Source organism: Theropithecus gelada, chromosome 3 (genome assembly GCF_003255815.1).
Source record: "Theropithecus gelada isolate Dixy chromosome 3, Tgel_1.0, whole genome shotgun sequence".
Classification (NCBI taxonomy): Eukaryota; Metazoa; Chordata; class Mammalia; order Primates; family Cercopithecidae; genus Theropithecus; species Theropithecus gelada.
The window spans coordinates 76069075-76090975 of NC_037670.1; the positions used below are offsets into that span (position 1 = coordinate 76069075).

Below are 21901 nucleotides of genomic sequence, written 5' to 3' on the forward strand. Positions count from 1 at the left end.
CAGCTGACTCAAAGCATCTTAGAAAATTTTAAAGGCCTGATACCCTTCAGCATTGTGGAAAGTAGGCTGTGAAATATCTCCAACTCAGACTGAAGGAGAAAATTTTCCCAGAGGTGTGTATTAAGCCCTGCAATACCTTTCATACTGCAATACCTTTCACCATCCCCTCCTAGTTTACCAACCATTCCATTATCATTCCATTACAGAGGGCACAGGAGGGAACATTATTTGAAAAGATAAAAGAATTTCTCTTGCCTGCTGGAGAGGCCATCAGGGAGCCAGTTCTTTGTTTATGCCTCTTAGAATCTTGTGATCTATACCATTAATGAACAAAAGTATCCAGATTATCTGGAGTACCCAGATAATCTGGTACCAAAAATGTCACATAGAGCAATAGATTGCATCTTTATTTCCAGTGTCAGTGTCTAAGAGGGACACTAAAATGATATACAATCTATTTACCAATCAGAGTTAAAATAAATAGTTTCCACTCTGTAATTTCTATTGTTATAAGACAAAGAGAATCCAGTTCTTTGCAGGATGGCCCTATCTATAGTTAAGGAAAAACAAAAGTGCTGTGAAAATACTGTTCAGGAAGGCAGAGGGCAGGGGATGCAGCTGAAGAGGCTGATTGTAAGATCTTTCCTTCTTAAGTTCTATAAGTATAACTCACCTCAACTCCATGGGAACTCCTACTTTGTTGAGCCCAGCACAGCACTGTCATGTAACGCATTTGATTCGCAAGCATACTGATGGCAGGGTATGCCCAAGAGGCCAGGATCTGTGGCCTCTCTGTTACACAGCACCGACGGGGGTTTCCGTTTCTCTCTTCTGCATGCTGTGGGGAGACAGAGATTCTATAGCTGAGCAGATTAGAGAAGCATCCTTAGCTTTAGCAGCAAATCTCCAGTTTTCATGGTTCGCCTCTTGTGGGGCAGACTTTCTTCAACACCAGCCAGGATTACCATATGCTGCCCATGTCAGGTATTCTCTCCACAATCTCGGAGAGCACTGGTTTGCTTCAGCCGAGAAGGTCCCCACGTTTACATAACACTTGGGGCTGAGCTGGAAACAGTGTGGAGAAATTGGCAATAATAGGGGTCTGGGAGTCTGCAACCCAGAGAAGACCAGGAAGGGTGTACCTGGAAAAATAGCAACCTGCCAGAGTTCAAGTGTGCTAAATAAAGACAGGGAATTATGTAAAATAGGTGTGGAGGGACCACCTGTTTCAGCCCCAAGATGTAAAGAGCTTGAGAGTTGTGCTCCCATCCTCACAAAAAGGAGAAGTGGGCCAGGCGCGGTGGCTTACTCCTGTAATCCCAGCACTTTGGGAGGCCGAGGTGGGCGGATCACGAGGTCAGGAGTTCAAGACCAACAGCCTGGCCAACATAGTGAAACCTCGTCTCTACTAAAAATACAAAAAAGTAGCCAGGCGTGGTGGCAGGCGCCTGTAGTCCCAGCTACTTGGGAGGCTGAGGCAGGAGAATCGCTTGAACCCAGGAGGCGGAGGTTGCGGTGAGCCGAGATCACGTCACTGCACTCTAGCCTGGGCAACAAGAGTGAAACTCCGTCTCAAAAAAAAAAAAAAAAAAAAAAAAAAAAAAGCAGCAGAACAAAGTGAAAATCAGCAAGTTTTCTTGGACCTATCCTAGAACTGAGGTTGAAGGCAAACCATCACCATGGAATGTGGAAAGTCAGATGTCCAAGAAGACATAATAATCCTTAACATGTCTGAACTTAACATGAAGATATCAAAATACATGAGTTATGAAACTGATAGAACAGAAAGGAGAAATAGACAAATTCATTACTATTAATATATCGGAGACTTCAACATCCCTCAGTCAGTAATCAATACACCAGGCAGGCAGAAAATCAAGAATATTGATAACCTGAGCAGCACCATAAATCAGCTTGATCTAATTGATATTAATAGAATAATCCACTCAGCAACGGCAGAATACACATCCTTCACAAGCTCAAAGGAAACATTCACCAAGATAGACCACGTTTTGGATTGTAAAACATGTCTTAAAAAATTTAAAGAATAGTAGTTATACAAAGTATGTTCTCAGATCACAGTGGAATTAAACTAGAAATCAGTAGCAGAAAGACAGCTGGAAAATCCCCCAAATATTTAGAAATTTAACAACACACTTCTAAATAACCCACAGTTCCAGGAAGAATTCCCAAGAGAAATTGCACAATGTTTCAAACTAAATAAAATGAAAATCCAGCTTACCAAAATGTGTGGGATGCAGTGAAGGCAGTGCTTAGAGGGAAATTTATAGCATTGAATGACTACATTAGAAAAGAAAAAATAACTAAAATCAATAAAGCTTCCACCTTAGGACACTAAGAAAGGAGAGCAATTTAAGCCTAAAGCAAGCAGAAAAAAAAAAGAAATAATAAAATTTAGAGTAGAAGTCAATGAAACTGAAATCAGTAGAGAAAATCAAAACCAAAAACTGGTACTTTGAAAAGATGAATAAAATTGATAAACTTTTAGCCTGGCCAACCAAGAAAAAAATGAGAGTCACCAATATAACAGATGTGGAGATGATTTCATTTGAACATGTGAGGTAGTATATTTGGCCTTCTTGTATCAGACTCCTCTCTACTTAAAGGAGACTAAAAAAGTAAAACCGAGTAAATGATGTTTTGCAACCTTTATTTTTCACGTATTGTCATGACACTCATAAAACATAGGATGGATGATGATGGATAGATGGATGATGGATGGACAGCTGGAGGATGATGGATGGATGGAGTACGCTGCTGTAAACAGATAAGACTGCAAATAGAGGCTAGTTCCTGGGACTCACTGGCCCATATTTCTAGCTACCCTGGGCCCTTCCAGTCTGACATGAGGGATGATACTAGCAGAATTTCAAGCAGCCTGGCCCTTTAATTGGCAAATATATGGAATTTACTTGTCTTGCAATGTTAATAGCATTCATATATACCATGTCATCAAGCAAAAATATCAAAAGGCAGAAGGAAAGCCACAATTTTACCTGCTGAACCCCCCAACCCACACCCCTTTCCCTGTACTCCAGAGGTGCCCCCCTGTCTACCTCTGGGATTTCTGGGTAGGAAAGGGGGACCCGCAGCCTAAAAGGAGAATCGACCAAAATGTGTTCATAAGAGGTCTGTCAGTGCACAGTGGATGGACGATAACCAAGGCAAATTGCTGGCTCTTTGGACAGTGTTTCCAGCTGTGGAACAGCTTTTGACATTTTGTGCCATGAGACCCATGGTTAACTTAATGACCAAGGAAGGCAAACTGAGACATTGGCATCAGTAAAGGAGATAGTTCGTTAATGGCAGAGTGTTGGTAACTGATCATCCTCTCACCCACTCAGTCTCTGCTGATGTTCCCAGCAGGGCCCTGAGAACAGAAAGAAGAAAATTGGTCCTTTCCCTTGGGGTGTCTGCTGCAGAGGCATTTGTTCATGTAGTCAGTCATCCAGTCAGCCAGCATGGGAGTGCCTGAAATAGCATAGGATGTAAATGGGGTAGCCGGGGTCCTGTCTTTCTGGAGCTTAGAGTCTACTCTGTTTAACAGAGGTCAGTGCAGCAGGCACATTTTTATGGAGACAAGAAATGCTGGGTTCTTCACACAGGGATCAGAAAAGTTTTCATTGAGACTTGAAAAGAATTGCCATGAGTAGATGGAAATTCAGTTGGAAGGTTTAGATTTACAAGGATTAAGGATTCTAAATTCAAACTCTATAAAGATAAGCTGGTTTGTGGCTGTGTGCTTTAAGGTGGGCATTCTTGGTACTTGTTTGACTGGATTTGGGGCTTTTAGTTCAACAGTCAACATGAAACCACCAGAGTAAAGATTCATTGATTCAGATAGGAGTGTATTTGGTATATGAGAAGCTTCCATCTTCCTATTTGCCAGAATTAAGCATTTGTTTTTCTAGTGTGGTGCTTAAACCTGAAATAAGAAGCATATTCTACTGAAGCTGATGTCCTTGCATCAGTTTGGAAATCCTGGTCTTAGCCAGAAAGCCCTTTATTCACATTTACTTCATTCATCATCCACTCATTCATTCATTCAGCAATGTATTGAGCATCTCCTTTGTCCTAGGTGCCAGGAATCCAAAGATAAATATGACCTGGCCTCTGGTCCTAGGTGTCCAGTAGATAAGATTTATATTTAAATATGCAATTACAATTCAATATGTTTATGCCAAAAAAAAATTAAACACAGAGGGAGCCTGGAAGAATTGAGAAAGGCCGATGCCGGAAATGGCATCTGATCTAGCTTTTGAAAAGGAATTGGCCAGGCAGAGAAGTGAGGAGAAGACTTTCCAAGAGGAGGAAACAGTCTGAAAAGGCACAAGGGCCTTTGCTCATGTGAACAGCATCCTCTAATTGGGAAACACTGAATTCGGAGTATAGGATGGATGGGGATGAGGAGAAGAATGTGAGTTGGAGAACTCTTGGCCAGTTACGCTGCTAAGATAGATGGGGGCTGGAGAGTTATAACTACCTGAGGAAGGTAATCTCTGTTGTGTACTACATGAGTGAGTGGATGACATGAATGATTGGTTTTTGCCTTCTAAAATAGAAACTCAAATTCATAGATATCTGGGCAGTAATACACTATAGCTCTGAAATCTACTGCTATTTCTGTGACCATAATTTAACACCCACACACATGCCAAGTTATATCCTGTGTCTTTTATCAAAAGGTTTTGCCCTCATGATGACCTGGATAAATAGAGAACCAGCATAGTTAAGTGAATGCTAGCAAAATGGCCAAATGTGGTGCGTTACCCTCCAACAACATAAGGATTGACAGCCAACACTGCACACTGAAAATGTGTTGCATAGAACTCTACTCTTGTCATCAGTCAGTTCCTCATTTGACCCATGGAAGATGGCAGTCCTCAAACCCAGGAACCATTTTCCTGAGCATCCGCTGACACAGTGTGCCTTGTCATCTGTCCCAGGGCCAGAGTGTTGAGTACAAAGGTCAGGGGCCTCAGGGCATGAAAGGATGTTCGGTTTCCTCTGCCTCCACTTTCCCTAGAACTCAGGCTTCCTCCACATGACAAGGTGGCAAGCAGGCATCAGTGCAGCAGAGAATGGAGAGAAGCTGCTTCTAGATGTAATTTTTCACTGCATTAAAACCAGAGGAATAAAAGAGCTTCAGTCATGAGCAACAAAGCCTCTGAGCATTCAATGTCTAAGTGAGTGTTGTGGTGTGTGGAGGCAAGTAGGCCCTGAGGGGGACACAGATCAGTGACAGTCTACTCCCTCACCACCTGGCACCTTCTCCCTCATGGACGGTGTGGACAGGTGGCAGCTTCTGGAGTGTTAGCCTGAGAGGTGCCATTGCTCCCAGCTCTGCAGCCTCCCTGCTCCAAGTGCTGAAGAGCTGACCTTCACCAATGACTCAACAACAGCAAGCCAGAGACATCAATAAAACCCATTATAAGCGATAGCACCCTTTAACACAGACATGCAGCTCAGAGAATTAATTCCTCCCACCCCCTCCCAGGCAGCTTTGGTGAAATTAAAGTGGGAATTGACATTCTCACGAATTTCCCATTTCTTGCCTGTGTTTATCAGGAATCTAGGTCATGACAGTTCTGATCATTCACGTCGTGAGTGGTATATGTCATAGAAGGGCAAAGCCCAAAGTTCGCATCCTTTTCCTTCCTTCTCCATCTCCCTGCAGAAGAGAAAGTATCACAGTAGTAACCACGCTGACACTCCGGTCTCGAGTGACTTCAGCATCCTGTCGGGAACACATCTGGGCTGTGGTGCTATTCACACCGGCTCTTGTCAGCCAGGGGTGATCGGCCACGTGATCTCCCTGAGCAGTCAGGCACTTGTCACCCAGGGTCAGCCCAAAGGGGCCTGGATGAACTTTACCTTTTCCTGTTTACCTCTGAGGGCCCCCTGTAATATCCTGACTGGTTGTTCAGAAGCAAAGTTCACTCCCTCCTTTTTCTCCAATCTCTCAAGTATGAGTCAGAGAGTTTGCCTAATAAATGACTCCAAGATTAGTGAAGAAATTGTCATTTTAATGAACATGCCAAATCTGAGAACAATTTTTATGAATTTTTGAAATTATAGCATAGCATTTTATTGAAAAAACAGTTGTAAGAAGAGATAATGACCTATGACCTGTCACCTTACCATAATTATTTTCATTTCCCATATTTCTTTCCAGTCTCTGTCCATAAGTAGGAATTATTCATAATTGTGATCAGTGTATACACGGTGTTCATGTCTCATGCTTTTCTCCACTTAACTTCGGCTCCCCATAATTATCTTACTGAATGATTGGCCAAACATATTTCCCTTGGTGGCTAATTTATGATATCTTTATTACCCAAAAGAGGGAGAGGTTAGTTTCTCATAATGTTCTTTCAAATAATAATATTTGGCTTTTGCTTTCTTTTGAATTTTTCTTTTGAAATTATCTCAGGCATAGCATCTCTGGTTCTTGATATGATTTTCATACTGATTTTTTTAAAGGATGATATGAATTTATAGTACTAATAGTAAGTCTGTGACTCTTTTAATTTATAAATTAAAAGTCCCAAGAGAGATGGTTATGGAAACAGATGCTGTACTTAATGGCAAATTGTTTTTGTTTGCTTGTTTCAGCAAACTTCCTTTTTACATTATTGTCTTTACTGGGTAGGCCTGAGTCAGGGCCTAAAGAAGAAGAATAGAAAATGAGGAGAGCATTTTTGCAGAATAGCTCCCATTCCACGACTCAGCATTCTCTCCTTCCCTTGTTTCTATTTCTGTCAAGGTGAGGAGACCTTTTGAATGTGAGATGCTGGTAGGTCTATCCTCAGAACAAGTCCTGCCACCTCTCATTGAGGGACAGCTGGAGGTGAACCAGACACTGAGAACTCCACGAGAGCCAGAAATAGTTAGATGATGGACTGTGTCGGGAGAGGGATGCAGCCACTTTGGAATAATTCTTTAATCCGTCTGAAATTCTGAAATCTGTAGGCACTGACCTCATCTTTTTGCCTTTTATCTTTCTGGAGCATTTTTGCTGTGAGTCACAGGTGAAAGACAAACTCTCTAACAGATCTCAAGGTAGAGAATGATGTGAAGAGATCTGGCTCCCTAAGAAAGAATGCTTTGTGGGCAATTACTGAGCAATATGGCTCGCAGATCACAGGAGGGGAGAAGGATGGTCATCCCTGGTGCCTAATAGAAGCACAGAGAAGGAAGGCATACTAGAACCTCCATGCTGGAACAGTGTAGAGCATTGGTTTGGATACACTTGGCCCTTCCCCTCCAGACTAGGAGTCCTCAGGATGCTGAGATGAGCTGATGATTCTCATCTTCTGCTGACCACTCAGACCACTAGAATGATTGTCCTACCCAGTATTGGTACAGCATGTACAGTCTGAGAAGTGTGGTTTAATGTACATATTAGACATGACACTGAGTGCTTTGGCCATTGGTCATTCATCTGCAATGAAATGAAAATGTCACTTGGTCCCTGGACCTTTGGGGCCTGGCTAATTGTGTGTACTCCGTAAGTGATCACCAATGAGTGAGACCATGCTTCTCGATCATACCTTGGAGTCTCTGCTGGGTAAAACCTAAGCTTTGTGTAGCCTTGACTGTACAGTAGCTCAGAGGTCAAATGACAGATGTAAAGATAATGGGTTCACCTAAAAGCCTCCTTACAGCTGGCGTAGCGTCCACATTTTAGTGAATTCATACCTCGGTGGGCCTGTCTCTCTGTCTTAGGATGATAGAAGGAAGGACAGTCCTTAATGCTGTTGATTGGGAGTTTACTGTTTTTTTGTGGCCTCTCTGGAAGGGAGATGCGAAGAAAGGAGAATAACACGGTTTTGGTGGCGGAGGCGGGGGCTGTCACCTTGGACACTCATTGAACCTCTCTAAGCCCCACCTCATAAAGGGGATGAAAACACTTGCTACATGGGCTGCATGTGAATTAAATGAGATGGTACACAGACCGCCCTGAATGGAGAGAAGGAATCATGCCGTGAACCTTGAAGAACATGCTTCCTCCTTCCATCAGCCTCATTGCAGCTCTGCTTGTCTAGACAAGCTGGCCCTATTCCAAGGTCAATGTGCAGCCATTTGCAACAGCAAAATGAAATGTGCCAATTTTCCTTAAGGTGCTGTTTTCTCTCATCTCTTGTAGGAGGTGCTTGAACTCGCTTTCTCCATCTTGTATGACTCAAACTGCCAACTGAACTTCATCGCTCCTGACAAGCATGAGGTAAGGGTCTCAGGGGGGATAATTTATGAGAGAATGTAATCTTTTCTCAAGAAAAATATTAGAAAGAAAGAAATTTCGCTTAAGAAAAATAGACCTGCCTAAAAAAATGACGCACCAAGGGGCATCTTGCTGACTTGGAGTAGAATAGAAACCTCTTGATAAACTGCCCCTTGCAACAGATTCAACTTCTTAGTAGCCTGGTAAAGAAAAAGGATGTAAAAGGCCTCAAATGCAGCAAAGGCATAGTTGTTAATCCAGAGAAAGAAGCGGCCCTGGTTACAGCTTTGGTTTTCATTGAATTTTTCGTTTTTGGTCTGGATTTTCCCAAGATAAACTGGTCTCTCTTCTTTAAAACATCTGAGGAAGTAGGTTTTCTACCAAATTTCTTTAAGCTATTTTAAGAGGTTTAGGGCTGTCTCTGCTGTTGGGATTTTATTTTCGAGATGCTTTTATTCCTTTCTGACATCTTGTTATATGTATAATTTGTTTCTCTTCTTGCAGCACGCTGTCAGCTATATTTAAAATATTTAGCATAAATCTAGGAAAATGCATTTGTAAGATAAAGTGGCAGTTATGGCTGATTTAACTTTCTTTTATAAACTGGAACCCAACATCATGCTTGAAACTTTTATTTTTAGATGATACCATTCAAATTTTTGTTTTGCATGTGGTTGCATAAACAGCTTTTAGAAAGGAAGAGAACATTTTAATAGAATCTGATTTTTGTTCCCCATTTCCCCTAGGACATTTAGCTCATTTAGAAGTTATTCAGTATCTGGTTTTCACTGGTTTGAAGCTTTGGAATAAAATTGTATATCCCAAAGAGAGAGGAAAGATTAGACACAAATCCTGCATTTAGAATGGTGCTTAAATATAATTCTGTGTCACTTGACATTTAGTTTGCTGAAGGGTAAGACTTTGTCTTCATCTTTCTGAAAATAGATACTGTGTCCTACTGTTTCTGTTTTTAAATAAAATTGTGGTTCTACACAGGCCACCATATTCAAGATGTATAGAGCTGTATACAAAACTACTTAAAATAGTAGAACTTTGGATGTTATTTAAATCTATGCGAGGCTGTTTTCCCCAGTGTACATTAATTCCAGATCAAGATAAATGCTCTGGGACTGCCAGATTTTTATTCATATCTGCCACTTCTTATAGATACAATGAAGAGAAAAATGCCATATGCTTGTGAACACTTTTAATTACTTCAGACCACTTTCCTCTCTATTACCTCATTTTATTTCCATAATTACAACATACAATAGAAAGTTCTATTACAGACATTCTCATTTATCAAATGAGCAGGGAGAGACCTCCCAGAACTGAATACCTCAACAATAGAAAGGTTAATACAGTTGCCCTTGAACAGCATGGGGGTTATGGGCACCGACCCCCCACACAGTTGAAAATCTGCCCATAACTTTTGACTCCCCAAAAACGTAACTGTTGATAGCCTACTGTTGACCAGAAAGAAGACTTCCCCATAGCATAAGCAGTTGATTCACACACATTTTGTATGTTATGTGTATTATATACTGTATTCTTACCATAAGGTAAGCTAGGGAAAAGAAAATGTTAAGAAAATCATAAGGAAGAGAAAATATGTTTACTATTCATTAAGTGGAAGAGAATCATCATAAAGGTCTTCATCCTTATTGTCTTCACATTGAGTAGGATGAGGAGAAGGAAGAGGACAGGTTGGTCTTGAGGTCTCAGGGGTGGCAGAGGCTAGAGAGGTGGAAGAGGTGGAAGGGGAAGCAGGAGGGACAGGCACACTTGGTGTAAGTTTTATTGGAAAAAAAAAAATCCATGTATAAGTGACCCACACAGTTAAAACCCATGTTGTTCAAGGGTCAACTGTAAGTATAACGACCCTGGCTTACTCTCTGCCAGGCACCATTAATGCTTTATATGTATATTTCACCTCAGTTAACCCTCATATAACTCTGAAAGAATCCCCATTTACTAAAAGAGGGAAATGAAGCAAGAGAGTTTCAGAAACGTGTTCAGGGTCACACAAGTAGTAAGAGACGGAGCTGGGATTTAAACACCGGCAGCCTTGCTCCAGAAGCCCCTCACTTAACCCCTACACTGTGGAGCTAGGAAGAGAAGGAGCAGGCACTGAGCTCGCACATTCCTGTCAGGCCCATCACTCAGCTTCTGCAGTCACCAACTCATGGCCAATCTGGTTCATCTGTGCTCCCATCTATTCTTCCACCATCACCCATGATTATTTTGAAGCAAATCTGGGTATCACTTTATGTATAAATATTCCTGTATGCGTCTCCCAATAATAAAGACTCAATTTAAAATCTGTAACTGCAATACCCTGATCACAAATAAATTAATAATGTGGTATTTATTTATTAAACTATGTGCCGTCAATTTTCAGATTTCTCTAATGGTCTCATTTGTGTGTTTTTTTCTTTCATACTTTGTTCAAGTCAGAATGCAAATAAGATCCATGCGTAGCAGTTGGTTGACATGTTTCTTAGGTTTCTCTGAATCTACAGATTTCTCTTTCTCTGTCTCTCACAATCATGAGCATGTGCCTTTTTTCCTTGAAATTTATTTATTGGAAAAAGCAGGTCATTAAACCTGTAATGTTAATAGTCTAGACTGTGCTGATTATAAGTTTATGTATTAGCTTACTGTTGCTGTTGTAACAAACTGCCACAAATTTAGTGTTAAAGAACACAAATTTATTATCTTCCAATTCTGGACTTCAAAAGTCAAATGTGAGTATCCTGGGCTAAAATCAAGGTGTCAGCAGGGCTGTGTTCCTTTCTGGAGGCTCTAGGGAAGAATTTTCCCTTGTCTTTTTCACTCAAGAGTCCACCTGCACTCTTTGGCCTCCATCCATTGCAATGGCCGGTTGAGCCTTTTCATCACATCACTTCAGCCTCCTCTTCCATAGTCAGATCTCCCTCTACCTCTCACTTCTCTGACTCTGACTCTTCTTCTGTTTCCTTCTCTCACTTTTAAGGACCTCTGGGATTACATTGGGCCTGCTTGGATAATCCAAGATCATCTCTCTATTTTAAGGTCAGCGGATAGCAACCTTAAGTCCCTTTTCCACAGAACCTGACATATTCTCAGGATCCAGGGAGTAGAATGCGGGTATCTTTGGAAGGCGGGTATTATTGTTCTCACCACAACCTGCAGTATAATTCATATATTCATCTGTCCCCTGTATGTCCTATGAATTGTAGTTAAAGGATTAATCAAATTCAGGCTCCCTTTCTAAGCAGTAGCAGTGGTGTTTGTACTTTCATGGTGATTTCTTGCTCCCCTTTCTTGGATGTTAGCAGGCACTGATGATTGTTGTCTGGATCCTTGGAACCATTAGAGGTTGCAAAAGGTTGATATCCTAATTTTATAATTCCTTCTTTATTTATTAAAGGGATAGAGAGAAACTGGCCTCATCAACTATTTGGTTATCCTAAAGTTATACAATTTACATATGGTAGGCAGGATAAATACTTGATTCTCTTTACCAGTTTTCAAAATAGTGTCTTTCAAAGAAGAACAATGAGGCATTTGGGGGCAGGAGTTGAGTAGGAAATCATGCATTTAAACAGAATTATGTCTCAATATGTTGCAGTTACTGTCATTATTAGTTTCTAAGTTATCTGGTCTGGAATAAATAGGAACACCATTGGGTTGGCATCTGAGTCCTGTTGGGAGGACCCCTTATGTCTTTGACAACTTTCTGGCATTCTGGTATGATGGGGTGCTCCAGGTTTATCTTTGTTTCCTGCCTTTTCTCTGTGGAGCCTTTATTACTTGTAGTGGGAAATGGTATTTAGTGACCAGAATCTAAGCATGAGGTATGTTTATGGTCATTGCACACCATGGTGCAATGGTTCTTGGTTGGTCATTATTTTATTTTTTAGCCCTTTTTGGGGACAGAGCTAGGAGGGTTTTTTTTTTTTTTAAGATAAACTACATAATGAATTGATACTGATAGTTCCAACTCAAATTCAGTATCAATACTACAGGGTTTTTATTTATTGGTCGATGTACTTTCAAATAAAATTTTCTGTGCCTGTTGTTTCTAAAAAGAAACGCACTGCAGAAATGGACGGTTAGACATGTTCAGTATCAGATCATGAGGACACTAATTCTTCCAGAAATCCCTTAACACGAAATTGATGTTTCGATGGGTTAAATGCTTTGGCTGAGATCACCTAACCACGGTAGAACGAAAGCCCTCCAAATCAACGCTGCCCTCCTCAAACACGAATCTCAGAATACACCCATTGTGCACCTCCTCAGCTTAAAAAGTAGGACCACCGATGTGCATCATGGAAGATTTCTATCACATCATGGATAGAAATGGAGTCACATCATGGATAGTGACTGGAGATTTATATAGTGTTTTTCTGTATACTTTGGGTACTTTTATGTTGAGATCTGCTACCATGGAATACAGTCCAGATAACCACAGTGCCAAAGTAGGTTAAGGAGGGTCTGGAATTGCCACTTGACCTAGTGAGGCAGAAAAGTTGGGAATCTGAAGTGCATGGTAGAAGGAAGATCACTTGAACAAAATAGGAGAACAATTGCTGTTATAGAATCCTATACAGGACTGTTAGAAACCTAACTCCAGTGTGTGAGTGGAGCCCAGCATCCAGAACACCAAGCAGCTTTCTGTGATGCAGCAGGGGTGCCTCTTTCACCAGGTGTCATGGTTCTCTGTCCAGGTCAGTACAGAACTCCAGCCTCTGGGAGGGAAGCTAACAAGAGAAAAGCAGGTCCTCAGACAAGGCACAGTTCCTCCTTCTCCCTCAGAGAGATCATAGTCTCCTGGAGAGACAAAAGGCTATGAGAGGAGAAGAATCAGACTCTTAGTTGGGGACTCTGAAGGTCTTTCCAAAACAGATAATGTCCCCAGGGATCAGGCCCCAGAGACCTGGTGAAAAGAAACCTTAGGAACTGGAGACAAAGGCTAAAGAGGTCCCCAGACAGGCAGCCAACCCTCTTCCCATTAAGATTGCCCAATAATTTTAACCATTTTGGCTGCCAGACACTGGGCAGCAGAAGGCTATTTCCTAGCCCTTTAGCTGAGAAACACCAAGGTGGGACTACTGTTGGCCATTGGCTCCAGGGTGGGACAGGGCTGTCATTGTGAATGCTAGGAATCAGACAAGACAGGCCGAGATGAGCTACTAGACTAGGAGCCATGACTGGAGTCAGAAAGAAGCCAGCTTCACCTGATGTTGAGTCCAGGACTGGTAGATTCCACCAATACCTAAAAGTCATAGACTACCACATAGGTGTTACATTGCAAGTCATGGAGAACTCCAATCCTCAGCTGTTACGGAGAGCCATTCTTTGCAGAGAAGAGCACAGGCACTGGAGTCAGATTGCTTGGGTTCAAATCCCACCCAGTCTATGTAATACTGAGTCACTTAACTTCTCCGTACCTCAGTTCCTTCACCTATCAAACAGAGATGATAACAGAAGTATCGACTTTATATTGAGATGTTGTGAATATGAAATGACGAAGTAGGCAGAGCACTTAGCGCAGAGCCTACTGAGTGATGAGTATTCACTGTTAGCTATTTTTACTATTAATACTTCTGCAATTGCCACGAGTAATGATCGCTGTTGCCTCCCTTCCTGCCAGTACTGTATCTGGACGGATGGACTGAATGCACTACTCGGGAAGGACATGATGAGCGACCTGACGCGGAATGACCTGGACACCCTGCTCAGCATGGAAATCAAGCTCCGCCTACTGGACCTGGAAAACATCCAGATCCCTGATGCACCTCCGCCGATTCCCAAGGAGCCCAGCAACTATGACTTCGTCTATGACTGTAACTGAAGTGGCCGGGCCCAGACACACCCCTTCCAAAACTGGAACACCTAGCTAACAGGAGAGAGGAATGAAAACATGCCCACGCCTTGGAACCCTCCTTTGGTAAAGGGAAGCTGTGGGTCCACACTCCCTTCAGCATCACCTCTAACCCCAGCAACTTTCAGCCCCTAGCTGGCATCTTGCTCACCACCCTGATTCTGTTCCTCGGCTCCACTGCTTCAGGTCACTTCCCATGGCTGCAGTCCACCGGTGGGACAAGAGCAAAGCCTACTGCTAGTAAGAAGGCCAAAGGGCCCTTCCATCCTAGCCCCCCGCAGGCATGCCCTTCCTTCCCCGTGGCAGGAAAGCCAGCAGCCCCAGACTGCCCCAAAACTTGCCCACCAGACCAAGGGGAGTGCCCCACGGCCCCTGTCTGGAGGAGATGGCCCAGCTATTTGGTAAGAAGACCAAACCCCACATCCTCCTTTCCCCTCTCTCTAGAATCATCTCGTACCACCAGTTCCACTTGAATTGAGATCTGTGCTCAAATCTCCTCCCACCTCCCTCCCTGCTTTTGCCTTGCTCTGTTCCTCTTTGGTCCCAAGAGCAGCAGCCGCAGCCTCCTCGTGATCCTCCCTAGCATCAGTTTCCCGAACAGTCCACAGGTCCCACGCCCACTTTGCGTCTGCACTGTGATCGTGACAAATCTTCCCTCCTCACCAGCTAGTCTGGGGTTTCCTCTCCCTGCCCCAGGCCAGAACTGCCTTCTTCATTTCCACCCACACTCCCAGCCTTTTAGCTGAAAGCACAAATGGTGAAATCAGTAGTCTCGCTCCATCTCTAATAGACTAAACCTAAATGCCTCTAGGACAGGCTGTTGCTATCCAAGGGTTTGGTGTTACCTTCTCCTGGGAGGTCCTGCTGCAACATGAGTTCCACAGGATGGTCAAACTGTCAGACATCCAAGTTTACATCATTGTAATTATTACTGGTATTTACAATTTGCAAGAGTTTTGGGTTAGTGTTTTTTTTTCTTTTTTTTTTTGGCTTTGTTTTTGTACAAAAGAGTCTAACATTTTTTGCCAAACAGATATATATTTAATGAAAAGAAGAGATACATAAATGTGTGAATTTCCAGTTTTTTTTTTAATTATTTTAATCCCAAACATCTTCCTGAAAATAACATTCCCTTAAACATGCTGTGGAATAAAATGGATTGTGATGATTTGGGGAGCTGGTGTTTTGATTTAGTAACTTAGGTTCTTGCTACTAAGTCATCAGCATCACCTAGGAGCTTGTTGGAGATGCCAGCTCTTCAGCTCTGCCCCAGACCTGCTGAATTGGGTGATGTGTATGTACATTGGTTTGAAAAATACTGCTGTGGGAAACCCTCCACCTTTACTAGGTCACCATAGGCTCGGAGCATCAGTGGAGAATGTTACTTCTAAGAAGACCATCTCTACTCACTGAGAAAATCAGACCCACTGTGTGAAAATATCTATCCCTTTTACATTGTTGTCTCTTGACCATGACTTTCTCATCTTTTTCTTTCTTACCATGATATAATTTATAGAGTGGGTCAAATTAAACACATCACAACTTTGAGGAAGTACATTTAGCAGTGAAAAGAATGCAAACCCACAGACCTGAAATAAATTAAGCCAGAACTAAATAAATCTAACTGTGGATTAATTATGGGTCAGAGCCCAGCAAAGGATGTTTCTTAGGTCATTTCCACTGGAGGCATTATCAGGATTGTAAACTTCCAGCCCTGGGAGGGATGTCAGAAGGGTCCAAGGTGCAGTATTAAGCGTGGTGCAGCACAAGCCACTCTGGCCTCACAGCACAAGCTGTGGAAGCATCCAGGTCATTGCTCTTTACCGTCAACAGGATGTGCAATTACAGATTGACCTGGGTTGAGATGATATGGTCCAGAGCACTGCATGCATTGCAGGAAAAAAAGTCCTTTGCAATCCAAAGCCATTCACAGGAGTTCCTTCTTCCCATCAGAGCACTCACACCTGAGTGTTGAGCTGTTAATTCGTTGATCATTAAGCTTTGATGTTATTAACATGTACTTGCTGTCAAGAGCATTTATTAATCTACCCATCATCATGATAAAACAGTAACTGTTAGGTCAAAGAAAGCAAACAAAGTCATATTATTTTTTACTTACGGGTTACAAGATCCAATCCATGAAAAAGGGAATTTTCTGGACCAGGATCTCTGAGGTCCTGAGACTCTGGGTTTAAGAAATGTATCTGTCCTGTGACCTTGGCTGGGAAGATCCAGCCCCTCTCTCTTCTGGCACTCCGGCTTTGGTGCATTTAATAGAAAGAAACCTTTTCAGGACTATAAAAGGCAGCGTTCTCCAGCTCCTCCCTAGACCATCCTTTGGACCTGTGAGATCTGAAGAGTATGCCATCTGTTTCCCTTCATTTTGTGACCATGTGGGGAAGGATTGTTGCCCATATTTGGCCACCTCACCTTCTCTCTCCAGGCTGCCCAAGGCTTTTTTCCCATGCAATAAGCCTACCGCCTCCAACTCATCTCCTGTTGCCTGCAGTTTCCTAAGCCTGGGCAATTCAGCCAAATCCAAGGCAGAAGTAAAGTAGGAAGACTGATGTCATGAAGTCCAAGTTGCGTTCTCCCATTCGCCTTGCTCAAAATAAAACTGATAATTTGAATCTGCTGATGTTTAAATTCCTATCTTATTCTTGTTCAGAACACATAGGAGGAAGGAGAATGAATTGGCCTCTCAAACCTCTGTGACAACATTTAAGGGCAGGGAAAGCTAATAGTAATTGCAAAAGAAAAAGTGCAAGGCTGAATATTTCCTGAGTCTAATTGCAAGTCCATTCTAAGCCATCCTTCAGTTATCAACTACAGCATGTCCTGTCCACCTGCTTTTACAGTGAACAAAGCAATGGGTGTCCCCAGTGACATGCATACCTTTCATCCATTTTGTTTTAGTTATGAAAATACAATTAACACAAACCTTTCATTTTAAGGGGAATGAAATATCCATTCAATAATCAAAAGTGTGCTTAGAGATAGGCCCTAGGACTCAACAAGAACAAAATTTGTAAAATTAACATTTGTAAAAATGAGAACAAAATTTATCAAGTCAGGGAAATGACAAGCAACTTAGTCAAATATAAAACCAACAAGTTGCAGCACAGTGTGGTAAATAGCATTATATAAATAGGTACAAGGTAGAATAGTAGAAAGGAGGTTGTGACCAACACTTTCCAAAATGGTATAAGGGAAAGCAAGAGAGGAGTAGAAACTTGAGTAAGATCTTGAAAAAGGGATTTTCACCATGTAAGAGAGAAACCTAAGTAGAGCAAAGTGCGAACAAAGCATGGAGGCAGGCTGATCTGGAACAACTCAAGAATCTGTAGGTCATTCAATGTGGTTGCTGTGCAGGATGCTTATGAGAGAGCAAAGGGTGATAACACTGCAGAGGAAGAAAAGCACAAATCCTGAAAATCCTGACAGAGTTGGCAAGGATGTTTACTTGAGGGCAAAAGAGAGTGCATTAAGAGGTGTGATGTCAGATTTGCCATTCAGAAATATCGCAGATACAAAACAGCCTTGTGCGGGCAAACTTGAAGTGGGAGAAAACTGGAAGCAGAAATATTAGCAAGGAGATTTTTGAAATAATCCCAAGCCAGCATTATTTGAGCCTAGACTTTGGTAGTAGCAATAGAAATGGGGAGGAGGGTAAAGTTATTAAAGAGAAGCGAAGACCTCATTAGCATGGGGGTGAGAGAGACAGAAGAGTGCAGAGGACTCCTGAGCTCCTAGAATAGGTAAGAGATAGGGCTGTGAGCAAAAATCAGGAAGAGAGGAGGAACAGTAATGAGATGAAATAATGAGATAGTGTGCATTTGGTGAACTTCTCCAAACAGATAATTTGAGGCAAGTCATTTACTATGTGCCTGTTACTCATTTATAATGGAAATGTTATTACTTGTGAGGATTATACGTGAGGTGGCTGAAAACTGTCACTGCTCAAAAAGGAAATCCCCTACCCTCCCCGTCCCTTCCCTTTCCTTCCTTTCCTCTGTTATCCACGGTGGTTTGAGGGAGGGATCTTTAGCATAGCTTAACTAGATGATATGCGATCAATCCCTCAAGATCCATGGGGGATTGGTTCCAGGAGCCTATGGATAACGAAACCCAGGATGTCCAAGTCCCTTATATAAAATGGCATCATATTTGCATATAACCTATGCATATCCTCCTATATATTTTATATCATCTCTAGATTATTTATAATACCTAATACAATGTCAATGTGACACAAATAGCTTATACTCTATCATTTTCAAAATTTAGAGTTTGTATTATGTTTTTTATTGTTTGTTTCCCCAAATAGTTTCAGTCTCAGTTGGTTAAATCTAAGGATGCAGAACCTGTAGATATGCAGGACTGTTTTTCAACCAATTCAGTCTGTTTTATGGTAAAGAAAAATGAGAAAGAGAAAGGAAGGGTGGAAAATTTAAGATTTTTGATATACTTCTTGAATTAAGGATTGGAGGTAATGCAATAAAACCACAATTTAAAATAAATTCCAGTGGGGAGGTAAGAGTGTATGCTGTAAATGCATATAAAAAAAAATACCCTAACCACTTGAGGCATTAGAAAGAGGAAACTTTCATGGCTGGAGAACAGAGAGGAATATGGGAGAGAGAATAGAAGATAAGATGGGAAAAAAATGTAAAGAATCTTGACTGTCTTGCCAAGAAGTTGGAAATATATTCTTTATGTGATCAAGAACCACTGGCACATTTTACCTGGGTAAACGGCATGACCAGATTTGCATTTTAAGATCACGACTGTCACACAGGCAGCAGCACAAAAGAGGAGTTGGGGAAGGGTGGGACTGGAGGCTGAATATGTGTCAAAAATGCTTCACTTTCAAAGAAGGCTGGATGTATCAATCATTCAATCAGTCAAATTACTGGAAGCAAATGGAATCCAACAGAGATTATATACAGGGTGCTGTAGAAGAGATGAAACTTGATCATTATTGCAAAAGGTAGCAAAAGAAAAGGCTATACAGTTAGCCCTTGAACAACATGGGGGTTAGGGGTATCAACTGCCGGCAGAGTCAAATAATCCAAGTATAACTTTTGAATTCCCAAAACCGTAACTACTAATAGCCTACCTTTGATCAGAAGATTTACCAATAATATAAACAATCGATACATATTTTGTATATTACATGTATCATATACTGTATTCTTAAAACTAGAGAAAAGAAAATGCTATTAAAATCATAAGATAAAATATATTTGCTATTTGTTAATATTAAGTTGAAGTGGATCATTAATAAGGTCTACATCCTCATCGTCTTCACATTGAGTAGGCTGAAGAGGAGGGATTGGTCTTGCTGTCTCAGGGGTCATAGAGGCGGAAGGAAATCCACGTAAAAATGGATTTGCACAGTTCAAACCTGTGTTGATCAAGGGTCAACTGTACTTTCAAAGTTCGATATATAAATACAAAAATAGAAATAAGACCAAATCTTTCTCGGACTGGCTGAAAAAGCAAAATCTGGACAAATGCTGGTTATAAGATATGTGCCTAAGACAAAATGACACACAATAATTGCAAATGCAGAGTTGACCAAGAAATACCAGCAAAGGCAAAGTCCCAGTGCAATGAGTTGGGAGAGGAGGTGGCGGGGAAAGAGCAAATAAACATCAGGCAAAGTAAAATTGAAAATACAAAGATACGAAAAAGAAAGTTATTTTATAATACAGATGGTCCTCAACTCGCAACAGAGTTATATCCCAATAAACCTTTTGTAAGTTGAAAATATCTTAAGTCGAAAATGCATTTAATATACCTACCTGCTGAACATCTGAGCTTAGCCTAGCCTACCTTAAATGTGCTGAAAACACATTAGCCTACTGGGCAAAATCAGCTAACACAAAGCCTATTTTTTTTTTTTTTTTTTTTTTTTTTTTTGAGACGGAGTCTCGCTCTGTCGCCCAGGCTGGAGTGCGGTGGCGCGATCTCGGCTCACTGCAAGCTCCACCTCCCGGGTTCACGCCATTCTCCCGCCTCAGCCTCCGAGTAGCTGGGACTACAGGCACCCGCCACCACGCCCGGCTAGTTTTTTGTATTTTTAGTAGAGACGGGGTTTCACCATGTTAGCCAGGATGGTCTCGATCTCCTGACCTCGTGATCCACCCGCCTCGGCCTCCCAAAGTGCTGGGATTACAGGCTTGAGCCACCGCGCCCGGCCTATTTTTTAAGAAAGTGTTGAGTATCTCATATACTGCATATTGCAAGCCCAGGAGAAGATCAAAATTCAAAATTTGAAGTACATCCAAATTGCAACAGTTTCACACTATCACAGAGTCGAAAAATCTAGGTGAACCATTGTAAGTTGCAGACCCTCTGTACTCTTTTACGTTGATACTTTTTTTCATGTCTCTGTGTGCTAAATAAAATAGAATATTTTATTCATCAAGAATATCTACATGCTAAATAAAATCACCTTGAAATATATAAACCAATACTATTATATATAGAAGAGAAGTGATGAGCACCATTCCTTAGGTAGAGACTTCAAATAATGGCATATATATGATTAACTGAATTTGAAAGATGTTTTGGATCTCTTCTCTACAAAAAACTTAAAAAGTCAGACATGGTGGTGCATGCCTGTAGTCTTAGCTGCTTAGCTGAGGCGGGAGGATTGCTTGAGCCCAGGAGTTCAAGCCTGCAGTGAACCATGATCGAGCGACTGCACTCCAGCCTGGGCAACAGAGTGAAACCCTGTGACCAAAAAAAAAAAAAAAAAAGAAAAAGAGAAAAGAAATAAAAAATAAAGATGTTTAGATATACATAGTCTACAAAAAATATACATAATATATCTTTGGAAAATGTTCCTCATATAGATGGCCACAAAGAAAATCTTTACACCATGAGACAGAATGTAAGTATAAAGGTTTCATAGCAATACCCAAAACATCCTCCCCCAAAAACAATTATTTCAAATATGACTAAAATTTTAAAACAATAAAGATCATTTTAGATGATTTCTCTGATCTTCTATTACAAAAAGGGAAATCCACAGGTGTCAGTGATAAGGAAAGAACTGAAATCCAAAGCACTAAACTTGTGGCTGCGGCTGTGGCCTCCCCAGGGTGGTAGTTGTCTTGAGAGAGGTGTAAGTTCTAGTGTCCAGGTGGGGATTTAGAGAACAGGCCTCATTTGCATATTAATGAGGAAGAGAACTGTTTTCCCACAAAAGCCAGGATCTTAAGAGGGCTACACCCTCATTTGCAAGTTAGCTGGTGGGGGAACCCTAACCATTGGCATAGGAAGCTAACATGAAATCTTCTCTGACTAGGCTGTGGGAGAAAAAAGACTCACAATCTATAATGAGTAAGAGTAAGATTAGACACCCCAAAACTTGACGTAATAGAATAAAAACATGAAAATCAAATAAAGTGCCTGCCTAGGCCTCCCAAAGTGCTGGGATTACAGGTGTGAGCCACCATGTCTGGCCTAAGATAAACATATTTTAAATAGTATTGAAATCCCCGGAACAATAAAGAGATGACAAAAGCAATAAAACATGAAAAATATAGGCTTTGGAAAAAATGAACTCAGTGTTATGTTAAATATAGGTTAGACACAACTGAAGAGAGAATTAATCAGCTGAAAAACAGATCTGAGAAAATTACCCAAAAGGCAGTGCAAAGAATTGAGAAGAAAAATTGACTGTTAGGCAGCTTGAAGGTGAGAACTCTAACAGAAGTTCCAAAAGGAAAGAAGAGCAATTGGTGGAAATGCAGTATTTCAAGGAATAATGG

At 41.4% G+C, this 21901-nt stretch overlaps 1 protein-coding gene across 6 annotated transcripts in view; it reads left to right on the forward strand.

Moving 5' to 3' along the window:
- Positions 1-16747, forward strand: part of ELMO1 (engulfment and cell motility 1) — a 584323-nt gene extending 567576 nt beyond the window's left edge. For 5 of the 6 annotated variants that reach the window (XM_025378540.1, XM_025378539.1, XM_025378541.1 and 2 more), the window contains 2 exons: positions 8171-8248; positions 13887-16747. In XM_025378540.1, the coding sequence (XP_025234325.1) occupies positions 8171-8248; positions 13887-14087 (279 nt within the window). In that variant the 3' untranslated portion in view covers positions 14088-16747. The remainder of the gene's footprint in view (positions 1-8170; positions 8249-13886) is intronic. The other variant, XM_025378538.1, reaches the window with a different exon arrangement.
- Positions 16748-21901: the final 5154 nt, after the last annotated feature.